This window comes from Terrapene carolina, unplaced genomic scaffold (assembly GCF_002925995.2).
Source record: "Terrapene carolina triunguis isolate 2854851 unplaced genomic scaffold, T_m_triunguis-2.0 Scaffold192, whole genome shotgun sequence".
Taxonomy (NCBI): Eukaryota; Metazoa; Chordata; order Testudines; family Emydidae; genus Terrapene; species Terrapene triunguis.
This window is the reverse complement of record NW_020664543.1, coordinates 15,774,764-15,790,161: the sequence shown is the minus strand read 5'-3', so window position 1 is coordinate 15,790,161 and position 15,398 is coordinate 15,774,764. Positions and strand designations below refer to the sequence as shown.

The following is a 15,398-nucleotide window of genomic DNA, read 5'->3' as shown; positions in this document are numbered from 1 at the left end:
GGCTTCTCCCGCAGTTACCAAGGGGCCCTTTGAGAAGCCCGAGGGCAGGTGCAGACGGGATGCCAGGAATCATCTGAGTCTTTGTTATATTTCCTACCCGAAATACCCCTCAATAAAAACACTGCAGCAATCGACAGTAGTAGTAATCGTAGCTTTTTGGGAGTTGGAGCCTTTTGGCCCATTGCTGTAGAATACGATAGACAGATGAACCAATAGCAGACAGAACCCACCCCCCCGTCGTCTTCCCTACGCTCTGTTTTCTCCATGCTACAGCTGTGTGTCCGGTGCGGGCTGAGCGTGATGGACCCCACCTTTCTTGGGCCTTGGCTCTTTCCCACAGGAGGAGGAAGGCGGTCAGACCCGAGGTCATGCATGTCCGTGACTCCCACCGTGCAGAGCCCAGAGTGATCCTTGGAGCAGAACGCAGGTGGCACGATCCCAATCTGCAACTGCAGAGTGATTCTATTCCTGCAGGTGCATGCACCAGGGTGGGGGGGATGTACACTCCTGTATACACACCGGTGCACTTGGCAAAGGCTGTGATGCAATATGTACTTATTGCTGCATGGTTCTAACGATGAATAAACCTGTTTACATGGGAGGTGCAGCCACTAGCTGGAATTGTGGGTTGTGTTTGCACAGGGAAGGGGTCCATTGCCTTTACAGTTTTCTGGTCCATTTTTACCTTTTCTAAGGTGCTGGGCCTGGGCTCAGCCAGTGCTACTGCTGCTTCCTCTGTGCAAAGAGCTCTTATCCCTTTAGGCTCTTGAAATGTGCTGAACAGCTGCAAGTTCCACTGAAGCCAATGGGGGCTGCAGGTGTTTGGAATCTGGCCCTTAAGAAACAGCTTCCATGTTGCATTTCTGTGGCAGAATTTCCCCTTGGCCTGAGTGACTGGCTAAGGGGGGAGGGGAGGGGATCCCCAATCTCTCCAAAGGCTAAAGATTCTGCCTGACAGGGGCACCCCAAAGCACACAAATTGTAACTTGTAGTGCTGGGCAGCGTGTCCCATCGGTGCAGGTTAAGGCCAAAGCTGACCAGCTGCAGGGTAATATGGTAAACTCAGTTTCTGTTGCTCTCTCAGGAAAGATCCCAGTATGGGAACTATGGTTTTGGGTTTGAATTTTAAAAATCAAGTGGATCTCTAGGTGGATTGAGGGCTCCTGGCAAGCTGCCATGGTGGCCCTCTCTCACCTGGTCAGTTTCTGCCCTGCCCCATGCTCTCCAGCTTTTGCATCAGGCTCTAGGGCAGATTTCCTGTTCTCACCAGTGAGACAACACTTCAGCCTCCTTGGTGGAGACTCACTGGAGCCCAGTCTGAGCAGCCATACCAGAGCTGGGTGCTGGCTGGAAATCAAGAGTCTTATCATTGAGCAGATGGTAAAGACCAGGTTGTACCATAAACAAGGTGACCTAGTCAGGGGTTTTCCACTTTATCTGCTCTAGGACTCTCAGGTCTCCTGCCTCCCACTGCTAGTGTGTGTCCCAGAGAGACTGGGGAGGGGTTACCAGGCCAGATTCCTTGGCTGCAGCATTCTCTCTAGGCAGTGCATGGAGCAGGTTTAGCAGCCATTGTTTATTCTGCTCTGCCAGTCAGAATTGAAGTGACACATAGTAATTACAGTATAAGGGGAGGGTAGGAGGGTCTGGGTCATATTAGCTGGTTAGATAATTGAATCATATTCCACCCTTGTTTACACCAGTGAAGTAATTCCACTTCAATTGGTGGAGTAACTCCAGATTTGCCCTGGTGGAACTGAGAGCATCATATGGCCCACTGGATAATGAAGCTTTTTGTGGCTGGGAGGAAAAGACAGTCCATTCAGGGGAACCTGAGGGTTTCTGCTTCCCAGCATCCCTGCATTATACGCTAGCACCAGGGTAAGTGGAAGGATAACAGTGAACGTTATATGCCAACCTAGGATGGCTACATTACACGCTTACCAAGGTTTTTCTCTCTCCTGGCTTAAAAGGGGACATAAAGAACTCTTGGGGCCTGTTTCACCAGGGGCATGGAGAGCGGGAGTCCTGGTGCATTGCAGGGGCAGTTCTCCTGGACTGGGAAGGAATGAAGGGGTCTTTGCTCTTTGCCTTTTCTGACAACCAAGTTCTGGAAGAGAGTGTCTATTACATTTAACAGAGACCTTTAAACCAGCTGAGGCCTGTCTGAGCCATGCAGGGAGCTGCAGAACAGCAGCGAAGGAACAGGGAAATGGAGCTCCACCTAAGATACTCACATGAAGTGACTGCTTAAGCTGGTAGTATAGGGTGATTCCTGACTTCACCTTTAGCTTACTGCTATAAACTGAATGTGTGAATGAATCTGGGTGACCAGGTGGGCTGACGTATTGTAGCAACCTTCCCCCATGAGAGACGTGGGTTCACATTCAGTTTGGCAGCATTATAGTAATTCCTACTGGGGAACTCTGTCTACCTGATGGGCATTTGGTGCTCAGGAGAAGCCAGCTGAGATCCTTTGGAAGAGCCATTTGGGTAATCAGCATTACCCAGCAGGGTGGTTTGCAGGCAAGTGTCGGGCAGGCTGGCAGAGCTTTCCAGGGGAAGCTTACATGACCCCTTGCCACAAGTGAAGAGACACTCATCCCAGCCATTTCTAGTGGAGTGGTTCTCCAGCTGTGGGCCATGACCCACTGGTGACAGGGGGAGTCCTCCTTGGTGGGTCAAAGAACAAAACATTTTGAGCTGTCAGCAGTGGGCGACTGAGAGGTTTGGAGGAGACCTGGATTCCTGGGGGGGACTCTAACTCTTAGAGTACTTAACAAATAGGGAAAGTTGAAGAGCTAAGGCTAGCGAGGAGGTTCAACTCCTTGGGATGCACAGCACTGTCTTGATAGTGCTTGTGTCTCCAGGAGCAAGGTCCTAGTGCTACCAGCCATTCACAGATGTACTTGCTGGTGCTCTTCGCTCACTGCTCAGCCTAATTAACCTAGATCTTCATCTGTCATGAATTTGAGAAGAAAGGAAACCAGTTCCAAATCTTGCTTCAAGCATGTTCTTGGTGGTTAAAAGTATGTTTAATGAAAGGTTATCGGGCATCTGTTAAGGGCCAAAAATCTTCTCTCCGTGACACTGAAGGAAATTCAGAATAACTTTACTGACTTCAGCTGAGTTCTCCAGATTTACGGGGTGCAGTTGAAAGCAGGCTTGGGCCCTTGTATCTCAGCCAGGTCGCCAGCCAGACAAAACCTGCATGAGCCAATTTTTCAAGCACCATTCTGTGTGTGGGCAAAGACGTTTGGCATTCTAAAGAGACATGCAGCATGAGGGAGCATGAATGGGGATGTTTTGCTCACCCTTTTCTTAGCTGTGACGATCAGAAAGCTCAGATAAGGAAGAAGCTCCTTTCCCTGTAAGCTCTGAATGGTTTCTCTTCCTAGCGATGAAATGGATCTAGAGGTTTTGGTTGGAGCATCTGGTACAATGCTGTTCAGCAAGGCAGAATGCAGCTGATCCATGATGACTCAGGTGCCGGGTCTACCTGCAGGTCGGGGTCACTGACAGAATGTAGTGATCGCTTACAATCAGCAGGTGGCATGCATTAGTCGGAACCATGGCCGAGGATTAGTCAGAGGATGAACGGCCCCGCATTCTTGCACAAGGGGTCGAAATTATTCTACATTATTCACTTCTCCCTGACCCAGAGGAGAGAGGGGACGCAAAAAAAAGGAGCTTTATAAAGGGCGGGGGAAGAGCAAAAAAGAGGTTGAGAGCCCACAACGAAGGCTGTGATCAACTCCAAGTAAAGTATGACTGATGAAAGAAAACGAATGGAATGATTCTGTGCGCGTAGGACAGGGGGAGTTTGATGCTGATGAGTAATTACTAAACCATACTTTGCATGTCTATAGCACCTGCCATCGATGGATTGCAAAGCCCTGTAAAGGAACTGATGGATGTTACTTAGATTGTAAGCTCTTTGGGGCAGTGGCCCCAACCCGGGGTGTGTGTTTGTACAGCGCCTAGCACAACGGGGCCCTGGTCCATAACTGGATGCCTAGAGATTACTGCAATACAAATAAATAATGATCATCCCAATATCCCTTTGAAGTAGGTCTGTATTATTATCCCACTCGTGGGGAAACTGAGGCACCGAGTGAGTAAGTGACTTGCTCATTGGTCACCCAGAAAACCTGTGGTAGATGAAAGCTAGAGACTGGATCCCTTCGAGTCCCAGTCTTGCCCTGTTGCTTGGATGCTGTATCACTGGGGGGAGAGGGAGTGAGCTAATCAGTGTGGCATCAACATTGTGTCTCTTTTTAAAGCTGGGCATTTTATGTTAAAAGGGAAACGCTGATTATTATGCCCCACAGGAATGGGTTTCCTCTCTATTGATCTCGGAGACTGGGGAACAATCACATCAGGGCCAAATCTGGAGAGACGGGCTCACGATTTAACTTACTTCGACTCAGGTGAGCTCCCATTAACTTCAGGGGAAGTTTCCCCTCCGTACGGATGGAGCTGATGCAGGGTAAGGACGACAGGATTTCCCCTGTAATGACTGGCTGGGAATCCCCAGGAAGCAAGGCTGCCCGTACTCAGGGCTTGTCTTCACGTACAGCGCTGCCGAGGCACAACTGCAATGCTTTAATAGAGATGCTACTATGCTAGGCATAATGAATCCACCTCCCCGAGAGGCGGTAGCTATGTTGGCAGGAGGCGCTCTCCAGTTGACCTAGTGCTGTCTACGTGGGGCATTAGGTGGGTATAACTACATCGCTCAGGGGGGTGGATTTTTCACACCCCCGAGGGACATAGTGATACTGATGTACGTTTGTAGTGTAGACCTGGCCTAACAAACCCACCTGGTCTCTGGAGGTTTAAGGGCCTCCCTGATTCCTAGTGAAGAAGCACAAGGAATGAGGGTTCTTTATGGGGGAGCAGGTACGTTCTGAGTGGCACCCAGGGGTGTTGTGCTGGGAGCACAAAGGAGCATGGAGAAAAGCAACTTCTTATTTAAGGAAGGCCCCATATCATACCCCCTCCTGGGTGGTTCCGCGAGCTCTAACGCGCCTCAACGCCCTGCTTGCTGACCACGAGGCAGTTGCTCTGGTGAAGCTCTCAGGTTGTCTCTGATGAAGCCAGGAAGGAAAATCATTTTCTGTAGGATTTGCATTAAGTATAAAGCAGCCACTCACAGGCTGTCTCCCGGTCCATGTGCTGCCCACCCTGCTGTCAGAGACACATTCCCTGAGTGGCACAGGACACTTCAGCTGGTTATTATTAAAACCCCAGAGTCCGATTTTGCTTAAACACAAACCTCCATTCCAAACTGCGTACGAACTTGAAAACGTTTAGCAGGGCGCCTTGGCTGCCCATGTGCTTGGTAACTGCCTAGATGCCACGAGAAAGGACTGAGGCTTTGTGGGAGCTCCCAAAATCGACTCAGTAGCGAGGTGCATAAACAAAGCGTTTTATTGATCACTTCTGTACTGCCTGCCTGTGTCTGCGTTCACTTTCCCCACACACACACACACCTTCCCACCAGTAGGAGCGCTAGTGTAGACAGGGCTGCAGGTTCTAACCCCTGTCTTGTCTAACCCCGCTCGGAGCAGCTCTAACGTGACACGGAGGTTAGAACACCCGCAGCTGCTAGTGCTTTGTTCACACTAGAGTGCCCCCTTTTGCTAGCATTGGTAGAGCTGGATCAACGGATGCAAAGGTGGGGAATTTTAGGGAGTGCAGGGATGGAGAAAACAGAAAAGACCTAAGAGCATCCACATGAGGTGATGGAATCTCCATCATTGGAAGTTTTTAAGAGCAGGTTAGACAAACACCTGTCAGGGAAGGCCTAGATAATACTTCGTCCTGCCATGAGTGCCGGGGACTGGACAAATGACCTCCCGAGGGCCCTTCCAGTTCTATGATTCTATGAGCATTGGCATAACACCCAAAGCCTCGCCCCAGCAATGCATGTGTTGTGCTCACTGGAAAACCTGAGATGGATTCTCTGCTGGGTCGCCTCCCCTTTGGTTGGTCCAGAGTCCTGGGCATGACTATGGAGGGGATGGTCCTAGGCTATCACAAGGTGCTCTTTCAAACATGCTCCTTAGCTGCCGCTCCCAGGTTGTTCACAGGCTGCTTTGGAGGCCTGGGGGACCAGAGCTGTTATCCCACAGGGATACTTTATTTGGAGAATCAAAGGATGAAAGTAAATTTACGTTACCCTGATTTTCCTGCTTTATTTTTTGCACTGGGGCAGCACCTTGGGTGTCCCAGGGGAACCCCCCCCCCCCGCACTGCCTGCATGGTATAGTCCAACCTGCACTGTTTGCTTGTGGGTAGGGTGGGTCAAGACCCCTCCGTGCCAGATCTGCAGATGGTGTGAGTCTGGTACAGCCCCAGCAGAGCAGCAGCACATGCTTTTAGCTCTGCAGGCTCCCTGTGCGTCAGCCAAGCTAGCAGCCGTCACATTCGTATAGGAATGTGTTGGGCCCAATCCATCCCTGGTGGGACTCTGTGGCACGTGGCTGGCGAGGATGCATTGTATGATGCTGTTGTATGGAAGTCGCTATGCAAACCCCGGTGGTACAGTATTGGGGCGGTTGTTCTCCAGTTTCAGGAAGAGATCAGAAGCTGCTGATCACTATCACGGGGCAAGGAGTGGCAGGCAAATATCAGCACTACTGACCGGCCTGCATCTCCGCAGTAATTCAGTGAACTTCCTTGACACGGCTCAGGAGCTGAAGGAAAACCAGGGCTACACAGTCTCAGCCCTTCCCTCCCCTTCCAGTCCTTCACCGGAGGGGAGTTTTGTTTATCCCTTTCGCTTCCCCCATGGTGCAGCCCAGTGCAGCGCTGAGATGACTGATTAACAGGGATTTGGGCTGCCAGGAGTGTGTGGCCATGTTGCCGTCCCATTGGAGGGTGGGCCCAGACGCAGAGCTGAGGGCCAGCAACCCTTGCATACTAAACTCCACCTTAGAGCTCCAGCTAACCTGGGGCAGTGCTGGGCTTAGGGAAGCGTCTCCCACTGACCCATGTTGGCTGTACCGGGGAATGTGCTGTGTAGAGCACTATGCTTTTCTCTCTTGAGCGGGAGTTATTTTTCATTAAGGACTCTTAGAATAACTGGCTTGTGGGGGCAGTGGGGCAGGGAGTCATTATGGGGGAATGTGACTGTAACTGTCTTAATTAAAGCATGGAAGAACCCAGCAGCCCCTTTGATTGAGGGGTCTGTCAGCCCCTCGCCCCCCTTCAGCTTTCTGCCTGAGCTAATGACTTCAGGTTACACACAGAGGTCACAGCTTCATAGAGCCCAGGCAGGTAAGTGGAAAGGGGGCCCATTTCCTCCCAGATGCCAACTCCACTGACTGCAACAGGGCTGCCGCAGGGGTGAATTGGGCCTCCAAATGCTTAGCAGCATGAAAGGCTTGCTATTAATTCCTTCTCCAGCAAGGAGAGAGCCTCGGGAAGAGTGGGGACCTCTGCGCAGGAATGCTGCCTCCCCCTCTTCATCCTCTCCCAGCAGCAGACAGGGTAGGCAGTTGGAAAGAAGCCCCCTTCCCTGGGCAGCAAGAAGGGGCTGGTAAAGAGTTTAACTGGGCAGAGGAGATCCCGAAATTTGTCCCAAGGGAGTGGAGAACCGAGGGTTTAAACCATTCCCTTCTTTTCAAGGCATCGATCATTCTGGTTGTCAAGTTGGGGAGGTTTTGGCAGCAGTTTCTTTAGCATCCCGATGAAGAATAGGCATCTGTGAGCTATTTCAACTGGACTTTAATTTGTCTTAATGAAACTCAGAGCAGTCATCCCACCTGGCCCCTCTTTTGCTGCTACCGCGTAAATCAGTGGACGGCGATCCCCCACATACCAGCTCCATCCCCTTAGAAAACAAACCGGGCCCAGTCTTAGCTGGGGATTTAGATGGGTGTTCTTTCCTAGCCTCCAGATGTTAAACATTCCGATCCGCCAACAACAACTTACTAAGGAAAGGGGGAGAGGAAAGAGGGGGAAGAAGAAAAAAAAAGTTTGTGCAAAGTGGCAGAACTACAGATGAAACTGGCAAGTGACTGAGCTCTCCATGGAGATCAATGGGCCAATGGCAAGGATGGAAGCTGTTTATAGGGGAGGAGCGTCTCCATAGCATCCAGCGAAGCCTTTTTGAGCAGCTACTTAATGACAGTCATTCTGCTGCTTACAAATCACTGCAGCTCTGCAATAAAGGAGCTCTGGCAGAGCTTTGGGTAATAATTTATCCAAGGGGGGAAAAGTAGAAATTCCCTTTTTTCCAGAACATTCCTGCTGAGCTGTGAACTTTGGAAGCCGTGGGACTGTGATAAGGATCAGGTAAGGACCCCAGACATATTTAGTGAGTTTGTTTTTGTGGCAAATGCATTTAGCTTTATTTCTGCAGCCCAGGACATTGGAAAGTGCAGATATTTTTTCTGCTGCTGAAGGTGTCATACCGGCTAACCTAATCAAGGCCGTAAGTAAGAGAATTTATTTGAAAGTTAATGTGTAACTACGCCATCGTTTTGGGTTTTTTTACTTGCAGGTGTATTTAGACAGAGCATTTCTTTTTCCCACTGCACAAAAGTATTCTAGAATTTTAATGGGTTGGGGCAGTCGCACCTCAGATTTTTGTTTAGTTTTGCACCTTTTGTGTGTTAAAGAGAGGGTGACTCTGTTGCAAATCGTCACTTGCTGGGAGTTCCTGGATTGTTACTTTATTTTTTTGAATTTCGAATCTCCAGCATTTTATCTTAGTTATTTAACAGCGACATTATCCAAATCAGACACCAGCAGAATTTACCAGTCCATCTGGCTGTTAGCTTGGCACAGAAGAGATGCTACACACCTCTTTGGCCTGAAATAACATTTGTATTCTAATCGTGACTGCATTTCTCTTTGGAAGAAATACACCGTTATGACTGCCAAAGCAGTCGAAGGGATTTAGATGCATCTTCCATTAAAATTAATAGATGCTATACCTCTAAATCCCTTGGGTTGCTATAAATATCTTTATACACCTGTTGTTTTCAAAGATGGCAGGGCTCTGCATAAAGAAAAAATGAAATGCAACAAGGAAATGGAAGTTAGTAATCTAGGAAATACTCGGGGCACTTTGACAAATGCAGGAGGCTATTATTTTGATTTGTGACCCATGGAATTAAAGTCCACCAAGAAAAGTGTTAGCACCCAGAAGGAGGTACAAGTCTCTGGTTTGGTGTAATGCTCCCATGGTAATTCTAATACAGTGTCAATAGCATCAAAGCTGCTTGGATTCTGGTGATTCAGAAGATCGCTTGCTGTAAATGGCACAAGTGAACTCCATCTGCCTCGTGTGGGAGGCTGGATGGAGAAGGGAGACTCAGCCATCCCTGGCGTGACTTTGGTGTCGTCTGCAGAGGCACACCAGGGATAAATGGAGCCAGGCTCTTTGTGGGCGTCAGGTTGAAAACCTGTTGACTATTGTGAGTTGCCTGTTTGTCAGGGATCTTGAATCTCTTCCTGTTGTTCTTGCAGGATCGCCCCTTCCCCCCTCCCATCCCCCACCTCGGTTCACCCCACACCTCCTGAATGTTGGACCTGCCCATTCTGGCCTCCCCAGACATGGCTGACAGCTGGTTGAACCTGCAGTCAGAGGAAGAAAGAGGGCAGGAAAGCAGCATGGGGGACTCTGCCAACCTGGACGACAGCCTGACCAGCCTACAGTGGCTTCAAGAGTTTTCCATCATCAATGCCAACGTGGGCAAGTCTTCCTCTTCTCCCAGCAGCTCGGACCCTCACGGCTACCACAAGATCCCTGGCTCTGCTGCTCCTTGCTCCCCCTTGGCTGCTGACCCAGCTTGCATTGGGATGCCCCACACCCCCGGCAAGCCCATTTCATCTTCCACCTCCAGGACTACTCACCTGGGGATGGGCATGCAGGCCCAGCCCTTGGAAGACATAGATTACAAGACCAACCCTCATGTGAAGCCCCCTTACTCCTATGCGACGCTCATCTGCATGGCCATGGAAGCCAGCAAGAAAACCAAAATCACCCTTTCGGCCATCTACAAATGGATTACGGACAACTTCTGCTACTTCAGACACGCTGACCCCACCTGGCAGGTAGGGATCCCAAAGAGCCACTGTCCCTCCCTCTCTGCATCTGTCCCTAAAGATAGGCATGTGCAGCCTGCTGGTGGGGTTGGGGCGGACTTGCCCTAGCTGATCAGACACTGCAGTAATGGTGCCAGTAGAAGAACTTGGGCAAATAGATGAAGTCAGGTATTCCTCAAGAGCTCCGGCTCCAAATTGGCCCAGAGCAGTACAAGAAGGAACAATGCCCACCATGTTCCAACATTGTGCGTCTAGCATCCATTACACATGTGTTTAAAGGAGCATCAGGAGCTGTGCTGCCAATTCTAAATGGTTCTGCAGAAGTGGGAGTCTTCCTGTTGATATATTAACATTGGCAGCAGACCTTCTAATGGTGGCACTCATGGCAGCAGTTCTTTCTTTCTTTCTTTCTTTCTTTCTTTCTTCAGGATGCAATTAATGACTTTTGGTGTGTTTCCTGCCCAGGTCTTTTGCCTTGAGTGAACATTCTGCAGCACACAGAAGCTGCTGTAAATGAGACCATAGCCCAATATAAACAGGAATTTACCCTTGTAAAAGTTAGCGATTATCTATCACTCCTCCAGTGCTGGACAGAGACTGAGATTGGCGACAAAAGGACAAATTCTCCTCTGTTACATCAGCACACTTCAGTGGTGCTGCACCAGTGTACTGGAGATGAGAATTTGGCTCAGAGAGCACAGAAAGGAGAGGAGAGGGACAGGGGGAAAGAAAAAGACAGTGGAGGAGAGGGGATGAGATTGGGGGACAATGACAAAGGGAGGATGGGAAAACAGGGAGAACGAGTTGAAGGGAGATTGTATCTGACGTGTTTAACTTCTATATCAGGATCAGAGACCCCAGGGAGGCTCCCCTATTCCAGAGATTAGAAACCCAACAGTGCCTTGAAAGGTGGCTTTGACCAGGCGAGCTATTGGCCGCAGTGAGATGCCCATTATCCCGCAATAGGCCACTGCCATTTTGATGATACTGAAAGGTACAAATTCTGCTGTAAGCGGTTGAAACTCCTCCCTGCCGCTTGAAGGCGCTCCCATTGGGAGCATCTCCATCCCTGAGCACCACCTCCTTGTTCTCTTCAGACGTTCGAGCTGGCACCCCTAAAACTGAGGACTCGTTTCTTCAGTCCCCTGGTGGATCAGTGAATTCATCAGATCTCTGAGCCAGCAATTTCTACAGCCACAAAGGAAAAGATCTAGGGGAAGGGTTAATACCTTCATGTAGAAAATCCCTGATCATCAGTGTTTGGATCTGCAAACACCGTTCCTTTCCAATGTATAGCACAATGGAAAAGCTGTGCCCCCTTTCAGTACAGAGCCTCGTATCCTCCAGGGGCTTGTGGCATGAGGAAGAGGAAAGGTTTTATCACTGTGATGAGAGCCCTGAGCCTCAGTGTTCCTTTGTCTTGCCTTCCTTCTGCCAATGGAAAAACATGTCCAGGGGCAGCTTCCTTTGCCTTCTGTTCGAAGGAGGAACAACTTCCCTAGATTGCTGGAGATCATCATAACAAAGATAATGATAAGTAACACCCTGCACTCCTTTCAAGACTGAACCCTGCCCTAAACTGGCTGCAGCCTGGGAGTTAACCTGAAGATGTTCCCCAAGCTGGTGGGGGGAATCACTGGACCAGGTTAATCTCTGGTCACAAAGCCACCTTAGGCCCCCTAGGGAACATACTCATCACAAGGACCTTCCCCACCTACACTGGCTCCATGCCCTCCCCTCCCTGGAACTCCTGGCACAGGAGGCGTTCATGGGTGCGTCATGGGTAGGAGGAGGCGTGGCCAGGCTGTTCCCACACCCTGGTTAATCCGAGGCTGCTGCAAGGGCCATATTGGCCACGGCAGGCAGGATGCCAATTGAGTGTTGCCCTCGCCTGCGCTAGAGACTGAGCTGGCCCTGGCAACCCCAGGATAGGAGAGATTCAAGCGCCTGTTGGAGCCTACGCTGGTCTCTGCAGCAGCACAGGAGTGAATCAGGCCCATCAAACCCGGGTTCTCAAGGCAGTGGGCACTGGCCAGCCACAGATGAAATGGCTGCAAAATCCAGTTTCCACGGTTCAGCTGCCTGCTTACCACGTTAACGTGCCAGCTCCTTCCGGCTGTCGACCGTCCTTTTAAGAACTTCGAGAACAAGGAGACCAGACCTGCCCTGCTCAGGACCTGACTCCAGAATTGTTCTGGGTTTAAACAAAACCAGTCTGACAAAACAAGGAGTTGCACCCAGGTGGAGGTTAGCTATGCCTGGCAACAGCCATGGGACCAGGCCTAGATCAACCAGTGCCCACTGCCTCCCATTCAGCCTCACCCGCTCTACACCGGGGTGAATCCTGGACATCTCCAACCTCCACCTTGTGCTTGTGATAGCGCCCCAATCTCCATTGCGGGCTGGCACATGCACCGCCAAATGGGAGGGGGCAGCAGTATCTGGTTCTGCTCTCACTCCGTAAATTGGGAGCAGTTCCATTGGAGCCGGCAGGGTGACACTCAGGGTTTGAGTGCTGGCAGAGTAGGGCGGAGTACAGTCACAAAGGCTGCGAGCACCAGCGATTGAGGGAAACTCACCTCGATAAAGAACCGCCACAAATAAGAGTTCTTGTCAGTTTACATCCCCTAGAATTAGCAAGTCAGCGGTCTTGGGCACTGGGGAATATACAAAGAGCAGGGAGGCAAGTGGTAGTATTTTGACTTCTCCTCCGAATTCTGGATAATTAGCATATTTTCAATTAAATGGGTTTATAAAAAAAAAAAGTTCTCAATCCCTCTCTGCAAAGATGCAGGTGGTCAGCTTGCTTGTTGCAGGGAGGAATGATAAATATGCTAACTGGCTGGGTAATAATCAACTGCAGGCAAGCCAGGCTGAATGAAATTTGGGGCTGGGGGTGGAGAATTTGGCTTGGAATTCTCTGACCTTTGTAAAATTTCATTAAACAGTAAATTCTGAATCCCTGGAGTCTGGAATGTTTGCTGGATTCCCCCCCCCCTCTTTCCTATTCTCCCACCATAGCTGTGTTCTCATCCCTCTACCCCAATTCCTGTAAGTGGAGACAGACTCAAAAGGTCATGCCACCCATACGCAGGGGGAGATGGATAGATTCCTGTGGGAGCTGCATGCTTTGGAGAGGAGCCAACTTGCCCAGGGAGTTTCAGCCTGGAGGAGGGGTGTTGGTTTTTTGTAGTGTTTTTTTTTTTTTTTTTGTAAGGGCTCCAGGCATTCAAGCTTTGTTTTTGCTATCCGGCAATACGGCTTATGGATGAATAAGCATAAAGATATCCAGGCAACATTTTAAAAAAAAAAAAGCCCTTCACCATATCCAATCTCTTTACACCCTCTTAGCTTTGTATAGTGTAACACAGCGTTATTTACCCAATAACTGAGTTTCCTTTCTGATTATGCACATCACTCTAGACATTCATGTTTTTCAGAGCAGCTCGACGGGAAGCAGAAAGTCCCTTTTCTTTTTTCTTTTTTGCAGCTGTTTTGATTTGTGTTTAGGAAGATACGGACAGTGATTTCATACCAAGCTTTCCTAAGCCTTGCGGACAAATTCAGCAACGGTGCTCGAAATGGGAGCAATTAATGGGGGTGCAAATCCAATGCAAATGGGTGTCCGTGGCCAAGACCAACCCCATGTCAGAGTAGGACTAATCAGCACGTGGGCCTGTGCATTGAGGGCATTTCCGCATGCCTAAGTGGGATCTAGGTGCCGTGATGACACCAGAGGTAGTAGGGTATCTACACTTGGCTATTGTTGCCAGTTCATTTCCCAGTGTTGCTAACACTGGCACAGTTCACACCCCATCCCGCCTTTCTATGGGACTGATCCAAATTCAAGAGAAAAGACTCCCGTTGAATTCAGTGGGCTCTGGATCAGGCCCCTTGGCTCTAGCTATTTTGGATCGGTTTGGAATGGAGGTGGCTGCCTTCCCTTTGGTACTTGCACGGCTGGCCAAGGAGGTTTCTGCTCTGCCACACAACTCAGGATTTGGCCTGGGATGTGTTTTCCTGTTGCAGCCATCTCTGTCTCCCGATTGTTGGAAGCTCCCTGATGGTCCTATGTACCTTCACCCCACTGGAGGGGTTTATGTTTTGTAACGGATCGTTTACAAAGTTGCACATGTCCAACCTTGCTGTTTTCTTTTGGGTTTAGAATTCCATCCGGCACAACCTATCCTTGAACAAGTGCTTCATCAAGGTGCCGCGAGAGAAGGACGAGCCGGGGAAAGGTGGATTCTGGAAGATCGACCCTCAGTACGCAGACAGGCTCATGAATGGGGCCTTCAAGAAACGCAGGATGCCCCCTGTGCAGATCCACCCAGCCTTCACCAGCAGAGTCCAACAAGAAGCCGGGACTGTTGCCAACCAGGCAGCATCCTCTTGGTCCAACGACAGTGTCCTGAATGTCAACATGGAGTCACAGCAGCTGCTCAAAGAGTTTGAGGAAGTCACGAGTGACCAGAATTGGAACCCAGCGGATGGGAAAATGGGCCACAAACGTAAGCAGCCATTGCCCAAACGGATGCACAAGACAGCTCGCCTCTCTAGCTCCCCTTTGCTCACCCAGGAAGAACAGACAGAGCTTGGCTCATTGAAAGGTGACTTTGACTGGGAAGCTATCTTTGATACCACCTTGAATGGTGACTTCTCCACTTTTGAGGATCTGGAGCTCACACCTCCTATTAGCCCAATAACCAGAGATGTGGACTTGACAGTGCATGGAAGACACATTGACTGTCCACAGGAATGGTGCCCAGTCGGGCAAGATCAGGTCCTAACAGAATCCAACCAGAACAACTTAGACTTTGATGAAACCTTCATGGCCACTTCTTTCCTTCAGCATCCCTGGGATGAAGAGAGAAACGATTATCTCTCAAATTCGGTCAACATGGACCAGTTGTTTGAACTCAACGACTCTTCTTTGCCCACAGACATGAGTGACTGGAGCAGTATGGGATCTTTTTTATAAGAGGCCGCTGCTGGTTAGAAGGATCAAGTTAAACCCAGGTAGACTTTATCTATTAGCAAGATACTCCCAGTGCTGCTGGAGATTACAAGGGACAAGATCTCTAGAAACGAGGACATACACGTTGACTTTTATCAGCTGCAAAGTATGGTTATTCAAAGAAACTCCAGAAGAAACCCAGAAGATTTGGCTGGATATATCTGTAAGCAACACATCAGGAGAAGTCTCTGCCTCTTGGGTTTCCCTAAGAGAAGAAATAACTACTTATTTTGGGACTCTGGTTTTTTAAAGAAATGTAGATTATCCTATGTTTGGTGGGAATGGAAGGAGCATATGTTCCCTCTAGGACAAAGGAGAA

At 49.6% G+C, this 15,398-nt stretch overlaps 1 protein-coding gene across 1 annotated transcript; it reads left to right on the top strand.

Annotated features, from left to right (window-relative positions):
* Positions 1 to 9,537: 9,537 nt before the first annotated feature.
* FOXJ1 (forkhead box J1) lies at positions 9,538 to 15,163 on the top strand. The gene is made up of 2 exons (XM_026654634.1): positions 9,538 to 10,071; positions 14,228 to 15,163. The coding sequence occupies exons 1-2, from the start codon at positions 9,538 to 9,540 to the stop codon at positions 15,041 to 15,043; spliced, it is 1,350 nt and encodes a 449-aa protein (XP_026510419.1). The 3' UTR covers positions 15,044 to 15,163.
* Positions 15,164 to 15,398: the final 235 nt, after the last annotated feature.